The sequence below is a fragment of the Epinephelus lanceolatus genome, chromosome 3, assembly GCF_041903045.1.
Source record: "Epinephelus lanceolatus isolate andai-2023 chromosome 3, ASM4190304v1, whole genome shotgun sequence".
Lineage (NCBI taxonomy): Eukaryota > Metazoa > Chordata > Actinopteri > Perciformes > Serranidae > Epinephelus > Epinephelus lanceolatus.
The window spans coordinates 36571178-36593894 of NC_135736.1; the positions used below are offsets into that span (position 1 = coordinate 36571178).

Below are 22717 nucleotides of genomic sequence, written 5' to 3' on the forward strand. Positions count from 1 at the left end.
ACGGCGGGCACAGACGGGGGCGGCGCTGCTGCTGGATGTTTTCACTTCTTACTGTCTGTGCTGGAGAGATAAGGAAGCGCTATGAAATAACAGAGACAGCAGCAGAGACGGTAAATAAACTGGACAACATTCTTTATATAATCTTCTATATATATGTCCTTTACTATAACAGCCATTTATATCCTTAATTATTGTATCGTTTTTTATATTCAAGCAGCCTATTACATACTATAATTATTCCATGTATGCAGTCATCTGTATAGACCATAGCCAATCTTTAAAACTGTCAACAGTGTGTGTGTATTTGTTTGTTTATTAAGATCCCCATTTGCTCTTGAGTTGCAGCAGCTATTCTTCCTCGGCTACATGGCAACAATACAAAACATACATTCACAATACACAACACTAAATAATACATCATAATGCACATCCACTGTTGATATACTCTCACCGGCCACTTTATTAGGTACACCAGTTTAAGTGCTCATAGCTAATCAGCCAATCACGTGGCAGCAACTCATTGCATTTAGACATGTAGACATGGTGAAGATGACCTGCTGAAGTTCACACCGAGCATCAAATGGGGAAGAAAGGTGATTTAAGTGACTTTAAACGTGGCTTGGTCTGAGTATTTCACAAACTGCTGATCTACTGGGATTTTCACACACAACCATCTCTGGGGTTTACAGAGGATGGTTTGAGAAAGAGGAAATATCCAGTGAGCAGCAATTTTCAGGGTGAAAATGCCTTGTTGATGCCAGAGGTCAGAGGAGAATGGCCAGACTGGTTCAAGATGATAGAAAGGCAACAGTAACTCAAATAACCACTGGGTATAACCAAGGTCTGCAGAAGACCATCTCTGAACCACCAACATGTCCAACCTTGAAGCAGATGGGCTACAGCAGCAGAAGACCACACCAGGTGACAGGAAACTGAGTTCTATTATAGTTCACACAGGCTCACCAAAACTGGACAATAGAAGATCGGAAAAATGTTGCCTGGTCTGATGAGTCTGGATTTCTGCTGCCACATTCAGATGGTAGGGTCAGAATTTGGTGTAAACAACATGAAAGCATGGATCCATCCTGCCTTGTATCAATGGTTCAGGCTGGTGGTGGTGGTGTAATGGTGTGGGGGATATTTTCTTGGCACACTTTGGGCTCCTTAGTACCAACTGAGCATGGTTTAAACACCACAGCCTACCTGAGTATTGTTGCTGACCGTGTCCATCCCTTTATGACCACAGTGTACCCATCGTCTGATGGCTACTTCCACCAGGATAACACACCATGTCACAAAGCTCAAATCATCTCAAACTGGTTTCTTGAACATGACAATGAGTTCACTGTACTCCAATGGCCTCCACAGTCACCAGATCTCAATCCAATAGAGCACCTTTGGGATGTGGTGGAAAGGGAGATTCGCATTGTGGATGTGCAGCTGACAAATTTGCAGCAACTGTGTGATGCTATCATGTCAATGTGGACCAAAATCTCTGAGGAATGTTTCCAGCACCTTGTTGAATCTATGCCACGAAAAAATAACACAGTTATGACGGTAAAATGGGTCAAACCCGGTACTAGCAAGATGTACCTAATAAAGTGGCCGGTGAGTGCAGTTTACACAACACACACACACACAAAAAGACACTACATAAATTAACATACAGTAGAAGAGAATGCCCATGAAACATTTACACACCAGATAATACTATGAATTAGTACAGTTCATTTTCAAGTACTTTTTTAAAACCACATATATTATTTTGTTGTGTAATATGATTTGGCAGTGATTTCGGTATATTACTGTCTGCTGGATTGATGTGGTTTTGGATTTTGGTGAGGTAAAACAACCTCCAACAGCGTGTCTTGTTTAATAGCAATAGTATGTGTCTGTTTTTGTCTGAATTAGCTCCACCATGGTTCAGTGGCAGATCTGCACTCTGGAGCACCTGATGAATTCAGGGTTTGGCCGTCCTTTTCCACGACACGGCCTTCAGCTCCTGTTTTGGTTTGCGAACCAGTGTGTGACCTGTGAACCCATTAACTTTGTGGTCATCATGAAGGTACAACTAGATTAGATAACAACTTGAATTGTATGGCATGTTAATGATTGTAGTTGTGGTTTTTGAGGAACATAGTTACAGTACACACATAAAACCACTTCAGAAAACCATAAAATTAATGGATATTGTCTGTAGCCTATATTCAGCTGTGCCCCATTAAGGTCACAACAAAGCTACAGTATATTTCAATACAAACAATGGGTGATGCCGCTGCAGTAATACTGGCCATTTCCCAATCATATTAACGTGTATAATAAAGCAGTAAGTACAACTAAGATGTGTAATGACCATAGTCTGTCTTCACAGCTGGTGTCAGATTGTCAACCAGAGAACGGTTGCTACGGCTTCCACCTGTTTGGCAACGTTGAGGAGCTTTTGCCAGTGCTGAAGAAGCGCAAGGGTAAAACAAAGGTTTGTGGCATAGTTTGTTTGTTTTCTGTCATCATAGAGGCACTTCAGCAATTTTATACATAAAGATCAACGTACTCATCACTTGGAATACGCAGCCTGTGAAAACAGATGCATAATGTCTTCTGTGCCTCTGGAGGAGGTCAAACCAGATGTTTACCACTCAGGTAGAGTCTCAGTAACAAACATGTCCAAAGTCCGGCCCGGGCCAATCATGGCCAGCTGACTGATTTTAAGTAACCCTCGACTTGTTTCTCAGAATATACTAAATGTGGCCCACCACACAATATTGGTGAGTCAAGCAAGTTCACTTTGCATTGTTTCACGATGGCAGCACTATCATACAGTTTAAGGACATGCACCAATTAGGAACTATGCAGGAGGAACTAAAATGTTTTCAGAAACAGACGCTAAACAAGCAAAGAAATGGTGACATAGCAAAAGACAACAAGGGCTGCCACTTTTAGGAGCGGTAGAAAGTTGAATACTTTTTCACTGACAGACGAAATAGTCGCACTTTTCTCATTTGTATGTAGTTTTTTAAATAACCCATGAGATGTGAGAAGCTGCTGGCCCCCAGGTATTTTCATATCATCTAATCTGGCCCCCATTCAGAATAAGCTTGGACTCCCCTGCAGTAAGAGATACTATTGGGTTGCATCATGGGAAGTGAAGTTTAGCATCAATTGTTTTTGGAGCCTGACCCACAGGGCCATAATCACCTATTCAACATTGACACCTTCTGTGACCCAAACATACTTGCCAACCTTGAGACCTCAAATACAGAGGGGATTTTGAAGCCAAACTGAGGGGTCTGTGGGGCCACGCCCAGATAATTTTGAATTTCTCAGACTTTGTTTTCCTCATGCTTTTGTTTTACACTCTCTCACATATCACATTCTTGCCAGGAAATTACATTTGGTGTAGCTAAAGTGTTGCGAGGTTGGAAACAGTAGACATTTAGAGCCATAGTGCTTATAAGATAAGATAAGATACACCTTTATTGATCCCACAATTGGGAAATTCCAGTGTTACAGCAGTCAAGGGTAAAGAGTCATATATCAATATTTAAAAACTTAAAAAACTAGGCATGCAGAAAAAAGTACAAAAAATACAAGAAATAGTAATAAATAGCAATAAATAATAATAATAATGAGCAGTGGATAAAAAGTGAGCAATGGATTAAAGTGAACATATTTAGTGCAAAGTGAATATTGAATGTGCAAATAAACAACAACATGGGGGACAGCAATGCTTATAGTGGTGTCCATAAAGTGTCCATAGTGTCCCTCAAGTGTCCATGGTGCAGTTTACTGTGAGCAGTGCTGGTTATGTAGCCTGACAGCAGCAGGCAGGAAGGACCTGCGATAGCGTTCCTTCACACACTTTGGGTGAATCAGTCTATCGCTGAAGGAGCTCTCCAGAGCTTTTATCTCCTCCTGCAGAGGATGGGAGTCATTAGTCCTCAGAGATGACAGCTTGGCTGTCATCCTCCTTTCTCCCACCACCTGCACAGAGTCCAGAGAGCATCCCAGGACAGAGCTGGCCTTTTTGATCAGCTTGTCCAGTCTCTTCCTATCTGCAGCCGAGACGCTGCTGCCCCAGCAGACTACTCCGTAAAAGATGGCTGATGCCACCACAGTGTCAAAGAAGGTCTTCAGGAGCACCCCCTGCACTCCAAAAGACCTGAGCCGCCTCAGCAGGTAGAGTCTGCTTTGGCCTTTCCTGTACAAGCTGTATGGTGCCAGGAACAGGTTGTGATAACAAAAAGGAAAAAAAGGTGGGAACATTTGTCATGAATCGGGAGAAATATGGGAGAACTGTGACCCAGGGAGGAAACTGGGAGAGAGCAATGTAAATCGGAAGTCTCCCAGAAAAACTGGGAGGGCTGACGAGTATGGACGCAACCCTCCAGGGGGGTCTGGGGTGATTTGCACATTTTGATTTTTTATGACAGTCTGTATTATGACTTTCTAACCTGTTTTATAACATACTAACACTTAACAAAACTATAAAATAACAACACATAACAGTCATATTACAGTCTAGTTTTCCACATTTTAATACATTTGAAAGTAATGAAATAGACAATTTGACAGTGATAAACCTTCCAACAACAGTCAAGCAGTGGCTATGGCAACACCACTTTGACAAACGATACGCAAAACTGCAGAACACCATAGTATTTGTTTTGTTTATTATTATGATTACATTTGCTAATGATTATTTTGGATGGCAGTGCACGGTTGCCAATCGTAGCATAGCAGTTATTTTCTTCATATTTTTATCTGTATATAAATATTTTTATTAATATATATATAAATATTTTTTAATTTCCTAAGATTATGAACCTATTTGAATATTTGATGCATCCCTCCCCAATAAATATTACTGCCTAGCTGTTCATATTAATGAACAAGATTCAGGGTACCTCCACTAGCCTACCGTAATTCTCTCCCATCTATCGTGTTCAATACACTTTTTGATTTCTCTCTCCTTCTATCTGTCTCTCTCAGGTTGTGTACTATGAAGTTGGCAACCTGAACACAGAAACCTACCCAGCTTCTGCAAACCTCCCCGCATATGTGAGGGAAAATTATGGGTTGTATGGTGATTACAATATAGACCGGATCATCATCGGTTACCAGGTGAAGACCAGGGTGGTGGAGACGGTGTATGTCACAGAGCATGACGGAGCTGCCTTTGGGAGGTTCAACACTGACAGGACATACGAAGTCAGCCCTGAACTCATCCAAGTCCTGCAGAACCTGCAGCTTGATCTCACCACCTTTCTCACCCAGACAGGCTACTGGGGAGACATGCAGGTGGTCCAGGCTGACAATATGGGGGAGATACGCTACCCAGACCCTTCAGTCCAGGAAATCTTCGACTTAATGCAGAACTACAGTGGATCTGTAGCAAGAGCAGTACATGATGACTTAAGTTTCTTCTCAGAAACCTTTAACCTGCAACTGGATGTAAACATGGAGCCCTTCAGCTATGACCAGTATGGGAACCGCATGGTCAACGTAACCTCAAACAACAGCAGAGTTGTGGCTGGCTACAGTGAAGTGCAACGGAAATACAGGAAGCCTAAAGCCAAAAAGAAACCAAGAGTCTATGATGACAGTTATTGGCTGTCTGCGTTGGGGCCGCCTAAAGGGCAACGTGCATTCAGCTATTACTCCCGTAAGTGTCTCACAATTCTTTGCATTTCTACAGTGGGATTATTTGTATGTGTCTGGCTTTGTGTGACTAGCTAGCTACAGGGATTAAAGGGTCAGTTCACCCAAATTATTATTTTTTCTTAGCTCTAGCCATGCAGGTAGTTTTGGTTTTTATTTGCCTAGGTTGTCATACATCTGTCTGTGACGACGTCTTCTGCCACCTCAGTGCAATGGCTGTTAAAGGTCCAGTGTGTCGTTTTTAGGGGATATATTGGCAGAAATTGAATATAAGGCTTTTTTCTTTAGCGTGTAATCACCTGAAATTAAGCATCATCGTGTTTTTAGTACTTAGAATGAGTCGTTTATATCTACATAGGGAGCTAGTCCTTATTCACACAGATCGCCATGTGGCACCGGCATCTTTCTACAGTAGCCCAGAACAGACAAACCAAATACTGACTCTAGATAGGGCTTATCACATTTTCTTGTCACTTTGGCAGAGCCTACAGTGATAGCTGGTAATTGCAGTTTGCTTATTGGCAGACTAACTACATCGTGATGTGTAGACACATTTAGAGCACTGGTTATATCTGGCTCAGAGTGATCCATTCCAATGTTGTTTTGAAAAACCAGCACAAAGATAACATGGATTAGCTGATCCTGGACAGTAAACATGGGATTTCCAAATCTGGATTATTCTGATCCAGATAAAAAAATTTAACTGGGCCCAGATGGGTTTTTTTGCAGAGGAAGAGACCTCTGCAGATAATTCAGCTCCCGTTAAAAACCTCCTGAACAATGAACACTCCTAACACCTGATTTATGGTCCTGCGGCGTACCTACGACGTACCTACCTACGTACCTACCTACGTCGTACCTACGTCGTTGCCGTGACGCTGTCGTGAACCCTTCGAACTCGACGTGTAGTTACATTTTTGGGGAGGTGCACGTCAGGCTACGCTGGGGGCTATGGCGAGCCTTCTGCGTAGCCACGTACCCTACGACGTAGCAATGTCGTTGATTTAACGCAGGACCATAAATCAGGCTTAACCAGGAGATGCTACAGATGGTTGCAATCTATACCCCTCACCACTAGATGCCACTGAATCCCCCTAAATCTTACACACTGTTCCTTTAACACAATGTTTTTGTGGTGCTCACAACATTGAAAAATAACATTTAAATACTTAATCTGTCTTTCAAGTAAAAATGCCCTAATTAATGTGGATAATCCACAGAACATGCGGTCACAGAAGCTACTTTAATATGAAGAAACAGTCCCTATGGAAACTGTTGGCAGTGAGGTCTGGGGATTATTCAGTAACAGGAGTATTATGTCTGAAAAAAAAGGCTGATTAGTTTTTTGATACTGTAAGCACCACAGACTTAATTCCGTTCACCTCTATGCTACTGAGGTGAAGGAAGAAATTCAGAAACTACATGAAACCTCAAGTAAGTGCATATCCTCCCCTCTAATGGTATGTAATTGAAGAAACCATAATTCATTTGACTTACAGGATTTAAATCAGCACTGCTGTGTCCTGTTAAAGACAGTACAGTTTATTCATTGCAGGAATGACAGGCTTTGTTTGGGGTGCTGCTTGACCCTCTGTGAATTTCTGTCTCTAGGTTTTGATGAAGAAGACAGGAGATGGAACAGAGGTGGTGGTGGTGGTGGTGGTGGTGGCATCAGCTTCATGAAGATTCTCCTTGGTGCTGGTGCACTCTACTTGGCAGCCAAATGTTTCAGCTGGCTGAGGAGCTTGTGGGAGGAGGACTTAAATGAGTACATCATCAAGAAGATACCAACTTATCAACATCATGTCATGCTGGATTATGTGTACTAAGATTTTATGGCAATGGATGTCTTTTTGGTCAAACATGAAGACTCCATACAACAGTTGTCAAATGAATCTAAAACAAGTGTGAATTCACAATAGCTGCAACCTTGATGCCAAATGTACGTTACATTTGGACATTTCATACGAATTATATCAGTGTTTCTAAAGTGACGTAGGATATGAGCTGGACAGTGGATGGCATGACATCTAGACAAGATGGCTGCCAAGCTGCAGCCCACTGTTCAAGACCAACAGACAACAACACTGGTTGTTTTTAGCATTTCCAGTGGCGTTTGTGGCACTGAACTTTGGTGTTTTTAACTGACCCGTCCCTTCTTTTCCAGCAGCTTTTGTGCCACCAAATGAAGGTGTTTTAAGTCAAAATATGATCTTTTCCAAACTATTACCAAGTGGTTTTTGTGCATAAACCTAACCACACCTTTACTACAGCGTTGTTGAGAAACATAAAGTTTCAATGTATCTACTACAAAGTAATACACAAATGTAATGTATGCCTGCTTTGTGGAAACGTACAATGCAAACATGTTTTGCTTGGATTTGGTTGCAAAATCTTTAACCGCCAAAGAGTGGGCAGATTATTGTGGACAGGTAGCTTTGCAGAACAAGCTATAGAGCTGCTGGTCTCAGCTAATTACAGTTAAATTGTTATGACTGAAATACTGATATTTTAAATTGATTGTATCATTAGAAATAACACTGAAAATTACTTCAGCATTGACAGGCTCCAATCGTGCAATACTTGATTTTGAAATATTTTGATAATACTTGAATGTCTTTGTTATGCTGAAAGGTATGGGAGCATAGATTGATCATAATTACAATGATAAACAAACAAAGAAAGCAAGAAAGTAGATGGCCCTGGCAAACACAATAAGCCAAACCCAGGAGCAACAAAACCACAACTACATTTTGTCACTGTCAAAGCTTTTTTTTATATCTGTGGGTGTATGAGGCCTCTGTGTGCAGTGATGCAGAACTATGAGCTGGACTGCATTTTGTTATGTCAATATCTGATTGTTATACTGTACATTTTTAAAAACATTTTTTTGGGGGCTTTTTTGCCTTAAGTGAGAGGACAGTTTGACGACGACATGCAGCGGGGGGCCACGAGCTGGACTCAAGCCCTCAGCCACTGCGGCAAAGACATTGCCTTTGTGCATGGGGCGTCTGCCATGGTGCCCTACCTACTGAGCTACTAGGCGCCCCCTGTAAATCATTTTAATTGGGATCAATGTGACGAACCATTCATTGGATTAGCCACAAACAGACATTCCCGTCTAGTTATTTTATGTGTGAACCATGTCACAATAATATAAAATAACATATAACATGTTGGAGAACTGTATCTATATCACCACTCATTTCAAAAATTTAATCAGTAAACAGCAACATGGACATTTGACTCTGTGAAAAACATTATTGTTATTACACTACTCAACTGAAGTACGGATAGTAAGTGTGTTAATAATAAACAACATTTGATTTTCACATCCAATGATATCATCTAATATCTTATAATTTTTAATGTGGGCATGTCTACACATTGTCGTTTCTAATGCAACCACTAGAGGGAGTCAAAGTCAAACTTTCTGACTCAAATTTCAACCCTTTATACTTTGTAAACCTGTCCTGCTCCAGCTGGTGGTGGCAGCAGCAGGGGAGATTTGTTTATCTCCTGGGCCAAAGTAACTTTGGGGTTAACCCTCTTCACTTTACCAGCAGCTGGAAAGCAGTGAAGCGGCAGCCTTTATTAACAGAAAAACTGTGACTTACACTGCACATTTACTGCTAAGCTGGTCACTTTACTGCTGCTCTGCTGCCTTCAGCAGACAACATCAAGAATTGGTTGGAAAAAAAAATTATATTACTAATTACTAATGTTTTTCTTCATTTTCATTTATAAATCTTGTAGGTAGCTTTAATCAAATTGTGTGCAGAACTTAAATAGCCTGAAGTTTATGGCTGTCAACTGTCAGATTCCCAGTCATACCCAGTTTATGTAATTCCAAGACTGTTTCTTTAGAGACCCCAGTGTGCAGAAATATTTAAATACACCAAAATAGGTGCATCAGATGGCGCGTTGTAGCCTAATGTGTTTTAATGTTGAAAATACATTTATTTATCACGTAAATACATCTAACTGGTATTGTCAGTGATATAAGTCAGTAAGGAAACTGTTGGACTTGATCTCATATAAGGGTCACCTTATATGAGAGTTACCTCATATAGTATAGTTAATTATTATACCAGAGTTGTAACAGTAAACGTCATTACAGACTACTCATGGTCTCCGTTGTGCTCCAATCTAGTCCTCGTACCACAAAGAGAATACAGTAGAATGAGGGAGTTGTGGTGGGGTCAAACACACCGAACTTTCCTCAGGAGACTGCTGTTTGTATCCCCTGTGAAACAGAAAGTCAGCTTGAGTTTTTTTAACCACCAACTTACTGGTGTATGTCTGGTGACATAGTCGTCAGGTGACATAGTTGTCAGATCATTTCTGTAAACCTATGTTTCCTATGACAACAGAAGTTTATTTTGAAGGCACTGTAAAACGTAATGAACGGAAATTGACACAGAGACTGACATGTCCAAAAGTGCTGGAGGGGTCCCAGATAGTAGTCAACTCAGGGGGGAATGCGCCCTCTAGTCATCAAATCCTCTGTACAGTCTCACTCATTTCAGCCATGTGCACAGGATATGCCCCACCAACAGACAGCACACCACCAAACAATGGACTCTCTGCTGACACCAGGTGGATCCAGGCATCAAACGTGCCTTTTTTTTTCAGTTCAGAACTTTTTGACAGCTCAGAGCACCTGGCCTCATAGGAGGAGAACCTCGGTTTTGTCACTGTTGAGTTTTAGGAGATTTGAAGAAAACCAGGATTTGATTTCCTGTAAACAGTCACAGAGGGAGGAGGGCGGGAAGGTGGAGGTGGGCTTGGTGGAAAGGTAGAGCTGAGCGTTGTTCGCGTGACAGTGGAAATGGATTTACGGAATATATGACCAAGAGGGCGGAAATAGATGATAAACAGAATGGGACCGAGAACAGAGCCTTGGGGAACACCTGAGGAGAGGGGAGATGGTTGGGATGTAAAGGTTTTCAACTGAATGAACTGAGTGCGGCCAGAGAGATAGGATTTGAACCAGTTCAGGGGTGTGTCAGATATACCAATTGATGCTAGCCTGTCGAGGAGGATGGTGTGGGAGATGGTGTCGAAGGCTGCACCCAGGTCAAGGAGGATGAGGATGGGGATGGTTAATAGTCCGGAGTCAGCTGCCATCAGGAGATCGTTGATGTCTCTGTGCTGTGACGTGAGCGGAAACCAGACTGGAACTGTTCATAAAGGTTTATAATAGACTGTTGTTAGATAGGAGCTATCGGCACTTCCTGATGAATCTGGTAAATTTCCACCCTGGAAGAAAAAACAAATAAGGGTTGTGAGTGGCATCAAGACTTTAAGAGAGTTCTTTCTACTGATAAATTTATCTGATCTGGTTGTGTACTGTCTTTTTGACAGTCAAACTATCTAAGTTATGTAGGAGATATGTGACAGATGCAAGTTAATAGGCTGATTCGAGATGAGCCAGGCCTCCGCAGGTTCGATCACCAGTGATCACCGCACAATGCATGCTGGTTAGTTTTGTGTCCAACTTCATCCTGACTTGCTCTGACATCATACAGAAGTGGACAACGATAATCTTGCGGCTGCGGTTTTTAGAGCTAGGTGCTGCAGTTGCATACAAAGTCTACTGTATGTTAACATTGAAGTGTATTAAAGTATTTAGCATCACAGAGACTTGTGGTCCGTGGGATGTGAGGATTCTTAAAATAACATCTGTAGAGATGTAAATCCCGGACTATCCCTGACTATATCTGACTGATATGATGCTGATTTACATGAGAATTCATGTAAATGGAGGTTGAACCACAGATATAATGTACAGATCAAAACAATCGGAGACTGAGAACAAACTGATCTATGAGTCTGATAATATTTTAATAAACCGACATATTGGACAGGATGTGAGTGTTTCTGTGACTTCCTGTACGGACTGAAGGCTGCTGGAAACTGTCGGGAAACTGTCCAACTGCATTGCAGCTTTTTGTCACCGCCCCCTGCTGCAGCTGCCTGCGCTTGTTCACTTTCCAGGCCTAGTTCATCTCAAATGAGCCTAATATTTACCTTTTGCTTTACTATATGATGCTGCTGGCCAGTTAGCAGGTAAATTGTTTGTCCTGGTTAATTGAGCTGACTCTTAAGTGAAGATAGACATGTCAGGTAAGAGATGTGAGACGCCACGTTTAAACCTTCACAAAGGTTGGTACTTGGTGGGAGGGTAACTATGCAAACACTGCTGACAACAGCATTGCCTGGAAACAGGAGACATAATTTCCATCACACATTACCTGTGGGTGTGTTTGCAGACCACCCTGACTGCGTCTGTCTTCAGAAATGCTCACTGAATCTGCAAAGAAACAAAGCTAAAGTTAAATGTTAAGTTGCAATGAAGTAAAATTTAATTAACACAGCAGCACATTTGAAATCGAGGGTGACAAAGTGCTTCACAGGTACAAAAACATTTTGAGTGCAAGTGACTCGTGTGAACAGGAGTTTTTGAAGTTGGTCCATTACTGTGAGAAAGGGCTGCAGACGGCAGTGGCAAAACAGGCAACAGAGGAACCACTCAGGGCAGGTGCGCCTTGTCATATTTACGTCCACTAAAAGTGCTTCTTTTGGCCACTGACAGGCTCAGCTTGTTAACACAAGTACCCCTTTTTAGCAACCATCTTTTTTAAGACACGAAAAGCTTCACAATTTTTCTAGTGGGGTATTAACTGACATATTTTATGTCGTAGAACAAAACGTGTTCTGTCTTCGGTTTAAGCAAACATCCTCTAAAGCTGAGGTCATGTACCCGTACGCCGACCGACTCACTATATCTTGGTATACCTCAGTCATCCTTATCCCGTCTTCAATTAGTTCAAAATGCAGCAGCAAGGATACTAACAAGGTCAAAAAAGTCAGATCACATCACTCCTATTCTTGCCTCCCTACACTGGTTGCCTATCACCTACAGGGTTAATTTTAAAATTTTGTTGTTTATTTTTAAGGCATTAAATGGTCTCACCCCCCCTTATATCAACGAACTCCTATCCCCTTATCACACTGCCAGAGCACTGAGGTCTTCTGACCAACAACTACTCTCTGTCCACAGAACAAGGACAAAGTGCTATGGGGACAGGGCCTTCTCAATAGCTGCCCCAAAGCTGTGGAATTCCCTTCCTCCCTCTATCTGTTTCTCCCCGAATATAGACACTTTCAAGAGTAACCTTAAAACATATTTCTTTTCTTTAGCTTTTAACTGTATATAGTGTTTACTTGTTTGTTTATTTGTTTATATGTTTTTCCTTGGTATGTGGTGTAAAGCACTTTGAATCAACCTTGTTGTGTGTAAGGTGCTATATAAATAAAGTTGAACTTGAACTTGAACAGTTGTCACTATTTGTTATCGAATTTCAGCACAATATCTAATGTGCTAAGTAAGAGGAGGAGCACTAAGCAGCCAGTAGTTAACCAGATAAAAACAGCAATAAACCAGCTCAGCAGCTTAACTCAATCCTTGGCAGTGATCACATCATTATCTACAGTAGAATTATTAGGCAACTTTGCTTTATTTCAACTTCGCAAGCTGCTAGCTCGTACACATTAAAAGTCAACAGCATTTTTTAATGTTATAAAAGACAACATACTTCGATACTGGGACCCCCGCCTCCTCTTTCCTCTGCTTTCTGTATGTCGCACCTGAGGGCTTGGAGGTCTTTTCATAATGATAACCCAATAATTTGAGAAATTATGACCTCTTGTTGTCTGTCAGTTACAACCGCTACCTAACTGAGATGCGCACAGATAACTCGTGTATCACACAGTGACGTGACTGAGCATGGTGCAGGACAGGTCAAATAATGACAAACAACAGGGGGGTTGTTGTTGTTTATTTTTTCTTTATATGTTCTTTTTTTCAAGACAGAGCATGAGGAAAGGGTGCCAGTCAGAACTGCAAATTATTACTAATATTTATTCTATTTTATTTATTCTATTTTTTTTTTTATTTTTTTTTTTTGAGGGCTTGCAGCTGTGACCCGCCAGCATGTGGCGCTCTAGGCGGATTTTTGTTGTCTTGTTTGCTTGTTTTATTTGTTAATAAATCCCATGGATTTGAGTGTTTTAAAGATGTCTTATGTGGTTATTTTATGGTCAGTGGTGGAGTTTTGTTCATCTCATAAGACAGCCCAAGGGCGGGACGTAACACTCATACTTCACCATTTAAAAAAAAATACAAACTACCCCTTTAAGTTTTTCAGTGGCATTTGTTCAACCCAGTGAAGTCATGCGAACACAGTTTAATCTCTCATCTTAATTTACATTCATAGCCACAGTAAAATGTGTTTGACAAACAAGCAGTGAGATCAAAATAAACGAACAAACAAAAAACAAATACCTGCCTTGTGTTTGTTTGATTGTCCTCTTGTTTTTGTCGAGACACTTCCACGTGATGACAAATATAAGAATTACAGCCAACACGATGGGAATTCCAATTCCAATCACATCTGTCAAACAAAACACCCAAAATCAATAAAATACACTAAACACGTACAGATGCCAAGAGCCTTTAAAATATGACATTTTATGTTAGCATTAGTCTTACATTGTCTTGTGTTCATGTTGCTCCTGCTGTCTGTGTTGTTTTGGTCACTGCAGAGTGTTATAACGTCGACTGAACGAGTCTTGTTTTCAGCAGGATTGGCTGCTACACATCTGTAAGAGAAGCTGAAATCCTGGCTGTGCACAGTCAGAGGCAAAGAGAGAACGGAGCCGGTCTGGTTCAGTATTTCCTCGTCTTTGTACCACGACAGTGTCGCTTCCTCAGCTTTCTTCACAAAACACAGCAAGGTGCAGCCATCAGCGCTCACACTCAGTGTGCTCACAGCAGGAGCTGGCACAGACTCTGGAGAATAAATTTACAGAGATTAAAAACTAGACAACATGACTGATTTTAGAAGTCCTAAACTACGCTTTTATACTTTCTGTTCATAAATGATACTCTCTTTTCAGTGTTCACCCAAGCAGCAACTTCGAAAGGGTTAAAATCGTGGACGTGCCAAAAACTGCAGTTCCTCACACAGCCACTTGAGGCTGGCTCCAAAACAGGGTAAATCCCCATAGTAAATAAAAAGTAATAAAAAAGATCACTGCTTCATTACCAGGCCTCTAGCTGTGCCGTGTAGGTCATCATTAGCAAACTGTGCTTCTACCCTGCTGGTCTGATACTAGAGGAGCAGTAACAAGTGCAGCAACTTCACTACAGGAATGTTTTAATTTCAGAAATCATATGCCATCAAAGAGGGAGAGGACAGAGAGACAGGCAGAAAGAGCGCACCTCCCTGCTCTTCCATGCGCCTACATAGAAAGCCTAAGGCAGGGAGAGCAGCAGCAAAGACCCCCCAGGAACAGAACAGAGCAGCATCAATGACAAACAGAAATGACATGATAAGTCAGACACAGCATGAAAAGGAGGAGCTGGGGTGGAGGCAGGTTGCAAAGCAGCTTGCAGAAGAAGCAGCAAGAGTAGGCAGGCCAGAGCAGTTTAAATAGGGCACCCCGAGTGAGATGTGCCAATTGGTTGCATAGAAATGAATCATGTGATCAATCAGCTGACTCAGAAACAAAAGGAGGGATAAGGGCTGTGATGTAGGGGCAAGGGATGTATTGGGATTGGGTCCAAATCAACTGGAGTAACTGCTGAGGTCACAAATGGGGCTAGGATGCTGAAATGTTACCTCCAACACATTGTACAGTTTACTGGCAAAGGAAATGTAACTTACCATACACTGTGAGTTTATATGATGCAGTGAAAACGTTTCCTTTTTTAGAGTCAATATTATAAATCCCTGAGTCGTTCCTCTGCAGGCCAGTGATTGTAAAGAGTCCAGTGTCGCTGTCCCAAAGAAGTCTGTCTTTGTAAAGTTCCTCATATACTTCAATATTCTTATTTTCCACCATAACTAAGATTATTCTTCCAAATGAAACAAACCCCTGCACCATCATAGGGTCAGGTAAAGTAATGGATCCCCCTTCAGTGCCTGTCAGGTACCCCTTCATGTCCTCAGTTAGAGATGGGTTAATCACTGTAAAAAAATGGAGAGATGCAGTCAGTAGAGTTGTACAAAGTGAATCCACTGACCGAGCAAGCTCACTATATCTACTACAGCCTTAGAAAACACTGTAGCCATGTGTATGAAATCCTTTACAGTGACTTACTGTCCTTGCTGTGTGCCACATTTTTATGATAAATATTTTAATAATAATTTGTCATTTCCACAGAGATCAGCGAGAAAACCATCTCCTTCTGATACTGGTTGTTACAAACTAAACATTTACAATTAATGCATCTTAGATACATTAAAAAACAGCAAACAAGTTAAACCTTTCTGGACAAGATAAAAATTCTAGCAAACGAGCCAGGTGGCCAAAAAAACAACAACAAATGAATGATCATGTCGCACCCTGTCTGCTCTATGTCAGTGTTGTTTTTCTACCATCATGCAATGTGTTCCTGCACGTTCAACTGTGAACTGTGCGGTACGGAAGTGCAGTGGTTAGCAGTGGTTAGCAGCACTGTGGCCTCACAGCAAGATGGTTCCTGGTTCAAACCCACTGCAAAAATAGGACAAACAGTGACATACATATGAAAGTAAATTAAGTGGCTGTGAGGGTAACTAGCTATCCAGTGGATCTCTTCCACTTGTTTTTATTAATATCTTTAAAGTGAAAAGTTTTAATATGTCTATCTTTGCGATTGCCTGCTAAACTTCATGTTCACCACAATGAGCAGGTAAAAGTTTTTACCTCCCCAAGTGACGCTGAGTCATTTATTGAACAAGATTTAAATATCTAACTGTTTTGTGGATGCAGGCTTTTGAACTGATCTCCTCTAAGACAAGTATAGACGGCGGACTAAATGCTTAATTTCATTTCCTTTTTGTACTTTTTCAACGCGGAGTGACGGAGGGTTGCAGCGAGTATTCCGCTGTTATAATGACTTTTTTTGTTTTTCTCCTCCTGGTGGGACTTTGGCTGACAGAATTTATGACAGAAAATCTCAGAGAATTTTTAGAAATCAATGATAACGGAGAAGTCTCAGATTCTACTCTCTGGGAAACATTAAACGTTACCATGAAAGGATTTATTATTTCTTTTGAGGCTTCAAGGAAAAAAGACAAACTTAAAAGACAGAAAGAGATTGAACAAGAAATCGGTCGTATAGAACAAACTTATAAATCCTCTCTATAACAGTCTGATTACAAAAAAATGCTGGAATTAAAATCTGAATATAACTCTATTCTCGTAGGAGAAATTAGTAATCTTTTATTAAAGACCAGACCTAAACACTTTGAAATGAGTGATAAACCACAAAAATTACTGTCACGACAACTTAAGGAGAGTTGACAAAAACTGCTATCCATAAAATACAGTCAAAAACTGGACAAATTCTTACAGATCCAAAAGATATTAATACCGGTTTTAAGGAATTCTATTCAGATCTCTATACTTCTGCTTCCACAGCAACAGAGACAGATTACTCTCAGTTCTTTAATGCAATAACTATACCACAGTTAAATGAGAACAATCAGCGCTCCATGGAAGAAGCATTCTCTGTTGCTGAGTTAGTAGAAGCGATTAATTCATTCCCCACAGGTAAATGTCCTGGTCCGGATGGATTTGGAGCAGAGTTTTACCAAGCTTTTCATGAAATTTTAGTGCCTGTTTTACTTAGGATGATAGATGATTCTATTGCAAGAAAAACACTCCCACATTCGCTCTATGGGGCAAATATATGTTTGTTGCTAAAAAATTATAAGAAAAGTTTTAGCCACTAGACTAACTAAGCATATAGCAACAATCATTCACCAAGATCAAGCTGGCTTTATACCAGGCAGGCTTTCTTTTTTCAATGTGTGTCATTTGTTAAATATATTGTATTCTGATTTGGGTAAAAACACCCAAGCAGCTGTCATAACATTGGATGCTCAGAAAGCTTTTGATTCTATTGAATGGCCATATTTATTTGAAACTTTGAAGAGGTTTGGATTTGGAAGGACTTTCATGGACTGGGTTGAGATGATCTATCACTCCCCTAAATCATCTGTCATCACAAATAATATTGTATCAGAGCCATTTAGTTTATACCGTGGTGTGAGACAAGGAGATTACTTGTCCCCTTTGTTGTTTAATTTAGCAACTGAACCTCTGGCAATTGGGATAAGAAATCACCCTCATATCAGGGGTATACCAGTAGGTACATCTGAAAGTCTTGTAATGTTGTATGCTGATGATTTACTTGTCACCTTAATGAATCCTGAAGAGGGTATTCCTTGTCTTTTACAATATATTTAATCATTCAGTAAAATTTCTGGTTATACGATTAATTGCACTAAAAGCGAACTTATGTTTATTGGAGAAAATATAATTTTACAAGATTGCCCTAATAAGGTTGTTCAAGACTATGTTACATACTTAGGACTTAAGATCTCAAAAAACCCTAAATTTCTGCTCAGATTAAATTTTCTTGAAGGTATTGATCAATTAAAACGCAGTATAGAATACTGGAGGACTTTACCCCTCTCCATGACCGGCAGAGTAAACGCCATTAAGATGATGTCACTACCAAAGTTTTTATATATTTTTCAAAATTTGCCAATATGGATCTTGGCAGACCTTTTTAAGAAACTATAGACAGTTATTCTAGATTTCATTGGGGTTATCAAAAACACAGATTATCCAAAAAGCATCTATTATGGTCTACATTGGATGGAGGTCTGTCTTCCAGTATTTAAAGATTATTATCGGGCAGCTAATGCTAGGGCACTGGCATTTTGGCAGTGGGGTTCTCCAGACTATAAGTCACTTAACTCTGCTCCCATTTGGTTAAAACTAGAACTTATGTCCTTAAAAAAACCATATGTTTCACTATCTTCCCTACTTTTACAAATTGTACATCTCCTATTAAATTGGTAAGTAATAGTTTTGTTGTCAGAAACTCACTTAAGATTCTCAATCAGATCAAACAGACATATAAAGTCCCTTGTATTTCAGTCCATGCACCACTTTGCCATAATTATGCCTTTACCCCTGCACTGCTAGACAACACCTTTGCTATATGGAGTCTAAAAGGACTCAAATGTATAAAGGACTTCTATATAGACAACAAGTTTGCCTCCTTTGGTGAATTAAGTCTTAAGTATAATTTACCTCACTCTAATTTTTTTCGTTAGATCCAAGCTAGACATTTTGTTAGGGAAAACATTCCTCATTTTGAGTCCACCTGTGAGAAGCATGCTATTTTGGAATTGTTTTCCCTTCCACCAGAGAGGAAGAAGTTGATTACTAAATTTATAAATGTTTTTAAGAGGTCTGATTCTGCTAATTGTATCAAGAAAGCTTGGGAAAGGGAAATTAATGATGTGTTACCAGCTAAAATATGGAAGGCTGCACTTTCCCATATACACAGGTGTTCAATAACCTGTGTGTGTGTGTGTGTGTGTGTGTGTGTGTGTGTGTGTGTGTGTGTGTGTCTGTTTTGGTTGGGCTTTGGGCAGGGATTTTTGTTGTGGCTTGTATGTTTGTATGGAAATACAAAATCATTAATAAAAATAATATACAAAAAGTTTTAATATGTGATTATTCTCCTGTCTGGCGTTCTACTCTTACTTTAAATATTTGGGATATAAGTGGGAGTAATAGTGCCGTCCAGGGGCCCAAGTGGGACCCGAAAGGTTAGATGGATAGAAAAGTAGGAAAGAGCAAAGGAAGGTAGAAAAGTAAGGAGCACAGGGAAGGCAGAGCCAAGGAGAGCCGTCTGTGCCAACTGGAGTATCCCCTGTTGGACTGGGCTGTACACTCTACCTCATTCTGATGAGGGAAGAGAGGGAAGAAGAGAGAAGAAACTAACAGGGGAAAAATGTACTTAACTTTGATCAAGGTGGAATTTACCTGGTCGATTGTTATCCTACTATCCTACTAAGCTGTGTACATGTCTAATGAAAGTAAGTATTCCACTAATATGACTGTTTACATGCAGCCGTGCAAACTCTGATTAACGTGCCCTAACATGTCATTTTTTTCAAAAGTGTCCTACTGGTTTGACTTGTTGGACCGTGTGAGCATGCTCTCTCTTTTGTGCCTTCATGTGATGTTTGCACATTTTGAAAAACCTGTTGATATTCAAGTCTTTCAAAATGTTTAAGAGTAGGTGTGTTTCACCTTATGACCAGAAATTAAACAATTAAGCAGACTGTCTGTGAGTTGGTTTGTGTACAACGTATCCATGACAACGCACAGACCTGAGAAAACAGGCAACAGGCAAAACTGCTGTAAAAAACCTCAGTTGAGACCCATTATCCAAATGTGCTGTATACATGATCAACTAATGCTCCTAAAACCTGACTAATACCGGTATATCCAAGATGTCTTAATTGGAAAATGCTTAATTCGACTTCCATTCATTTTCATTCGGCTTCCATCCATTTTCATTCGCTTATCCAGGGCTTGTTCACTTAATGGGAGGCGCACAGGAGGCATCCTGATCAGATGCCTGAACCACATCAACTGACCCCTTTCGACGCAAAGTAGCAGCAGGTCTACTCTGAGCTCCCTCCAGATGTCCGAGCTCCTTACCCTATCTCTAAGGCTGAGCCCAGCAACCCCACAGCCTAATTCGTAAAATTCAAGTTCACTGTAAGTTTATAATGTATGATTTAAAAGTCCAACACAGTCCTCCATCTTGGACATAATTACAAAAAACAACAATAATATACATGCCTTATTTGCTTATGCTGACTGACTGACTAACCTTCTTGTGTCAGTTTTTACCAAAATCTATCCACTAAGTCGAGCAGTGAATTTGCATCTGTCTTGAAAAACAAAATTCAGAAGATTAGACACACTATCAGTACCTAGGCCTACATATTGTATTAAACAAAGTAGCACAATTAATTAATTCAGTTTAAAATGCTAAACATAGAAAAGCTGAAACTAGAGATTTTCTGGCATTTCTTCTTGATGAAGGTTTTTAGCAATTAATTGAGGATCGAATAGGTTTTTTGAAGAATAACTACTGTAATCCATGAATTGACCTATTGTTTCAGTTCCATACAAGACCGACAAGAAAACTGAGTGGGACTTTCAGGCACAGTGCTAAACTGGTATAAATCCTGTTTAAAAAATAGCTACTACTATGTGTTGATCTGAGTAATGTCAAATGAAATGTGGAGTTCCCCAAGGCTCAATTCTCGAGTCTCCTCTGTTCCACAACAACATGCCCCAGCTAGTTCAGATTATGGGAAACAATAAAACATTTTACTATAATAATGCAGATGACACATGACACATATGTCGATACCACTGAATGAAGGCATGGAACAAATCAAAGTTTTCTGTTGGAAAAAAAAAGATAAAACTGAAATGTTTTTGAAGCCAGAACAAAATGGCATTGTATGTTTCTGCAAACCAAGAATACATTATATCTGTACATCATACAATCATATCAACATTCATATATTAATATAGTATATATGCTGACTTTGTCATCGGGAGGAGAAGGGGATGGTGCATGGCATAGGCAACATGCCAAGCTGCAGACCATTGTTTGAAGCCAACAAACAACAAAACTGGTTGTTTTCAGTGAGTCATTGCTGTGTTTCCAGTGGCTTTTTAGGCACTGAATGTGGATGTTTTTAAGAGATCTGTCACTGGGTTTCCATCTGGGATTGTGCCAACAAAAGCGGGTATTTTGACCCAAAACATCATCTTTTCCCAACCATTACTATTTGTTTTTTGTGCCTAAACCTAACCATAGCGTTTTTAAAGTTTCAACATATCTGCTAATAACATAATAACATGCAACTTCAACGTCTCTGTGGTTTGCATAAATGTACAATGCCAACATTCCTCTGCCAACTGGGTTGTATAAACCATCCAGACCTCTCAGATGGTCTGAGACAGGTCGGCTTACTCTCTCTGGCGTCAAAACTAAACATGAAACAAAAAGCAGCTCTTAGGTTTTTTTTTAGCTTTAGGCACCATGTTTCTGGCACAAACTCGTGCCAGACTTGTTTCACTTATTTCAAAACTAGGCTCTTCAAAATTCTGCCCAAAACGTTTTGGTTTGCCACTGCTGATTGTTATATTTATTTTCAAGCGATTTATCCATATTTCTCACTACACTATCAAAGTTTTATTCTTCTGTTTTTACTATAAAAATCCAATCAATAGGCCTATGTACCTTCTTAGAAAATTGGCTACTGTTTCTTTTATGTCTTTATGCCTTTCTGTGTCTAACATAAATCACCTAGATTGCCTTTAGAGGTGCCATATTAATGAACTTAACTAAACATATTTACTTTTACTTACTTACTTCCATGTAGTTACAAAGTCCCAATGTTGCGTTTTACGCACTGGAAACTCGTTGGTGAGGCAGTTTTGTCATAATGCTCTCAGACTCCGAATCACCCACAGATTTAGTCTGGAATAAAATCTGTTTCAAATGTAGCTTTTTCCACCATTACGGTTAATATTACTTGTGTTTTTATAAGCCTGTATTAATGTCTCGATTTGTATCTTTAGAACATTGTGTTCGTGCGTAAAACGCAGGCTCTTATGAGTAGAAATCAGAAAAGTCTTGAAGGATAACTTCAGTCAGGCAAAGCATAATGTGCAAGTGTATCACTTATATAGTTAGACAACTTACCTATAAAAATGAAAGTAATTATCACCCGTACTTCCATCGCAGAGTTTAATGACCGCCGTCCACTTGGGATTTAACCGTTCATGATAAATGTCTCACATCTGGAGCTTAATCCAAACTCCTGCACAAAACGAGTGCTGTCTTGTCACAGACAAGTCTTCTAAATAAATCCAAATGTCAGCACTCACAAATATCATATATATCAGTCTTTTAATAACGCACAGCAGTATCACAAACGTTTCAGCACTTGGCTTTCCTCAGACAAGTCTTCACCAGACCCAGGACCTTGCAAAAATATTTAATAAGTAAAATATTAATAAAAACGGGACGCGTTTAAACTTGCAGCAACTACAACGAGTCAAAGAAAAACAGCCGTACTGCATACTGCAGCGGATACGCATTACG

At 40.2% G+C, this 22717-nt stretch overlaps 2 protein-coding genes across 2 annotated transcripts; one reads left to right on the forward strand and one right to left on the reverse strand.

The window, feature by feature from the left end:
• Window positions 1-20: 20 nt before the first annotated feature.
• On the forward strand, window positions 21-8342 carry LOC117255186 (uncharacterized). The gene is made up of 5 exons (XM_033623832.2): window positions 21-110; window positions 1912-2065; window positions 2372-2476; window positions 4990-5662; window positions 7270-8342. The coding sequence occupies exons 2-5, from the start codon at window positions 1919-1921 to the stop codon at window positions 7485-7487; spliced, it is 1143 nt and encodes a 380-aa protein (XP_033479723.1). The 5' UTR covers window positions 21-110; window positions 1912-1918; the 3' UTR covers window positions 7488-8342.
• Window positions 8343-13134: 4792 nt separating this feature from the next.
• LOC144462482 (CD48 antigen-like) lies at window positions 13135-22675 on the reverse strand. Its single transcript, XM_078166318.1, has 4 exons — window positions 22316-22675; window positions 15393-15695; window positions 14216-14515; window positions 13135-14117 (listed from the first exon to the last, which is right to left on the reverse strand). Exons 1-4 carry the CDS (start codon window positions 22350-22352, stop codon window positions 13924-13926), a joined length of 834 nt encoding a protein of 277 aa, XP_078022444.1. The 5' UTR covers window positions 22353-22675; the 3' UTR covers window positions 13135-13923.
• Between the last annotated feature and the right edge of the window lie 42 nt (window positions 22676-22717).

Bases quoted from the DNA above. Each gene is read 5' to 3' on its own strand.
- LOC144462482 (XM_078166318.1), bottom strand. From the start codon at position 22,352: ATGGAAGTACGGGTGATAATTACTTTCATTTTTATAG. The intron at 15,696-22,315 runs GTAAGTTGTCTA...ATTTTTTTACAG, and splicing joins AATTACTTTCATTTTTATAG to TGATTAACCCATCTCTAACT. The intron at 14,118-14,215 runs GTAAGACTAATG...TTTGTTTGACAG, and splicing joins CAACATGAACACAAGACAAT to ATGTGATTGGAATTGGAATT.
- LOC117255186 (XM_033623832.2), top strand. From the start codon at position 1,919: ATGGTTCAGTGGCAGATCTGCACTCTGGAGCACCTGATGAATTCAGGG. The intron at 2,066-2,371 runs GTACAACTAGAT...CTGTCTTCACAG, and splicing joins ACTTTGTGGTCATCATGAAG to CTGGTGTCAGATTGTCAACC. The intron at 2,477-4,989 runs GTTTGTGGCATA...TGTCTCTCTCAG, and splicing joins AGCGCAAGGGTAAAACAAAG to GTTGTGTACTATGAAGTTGG.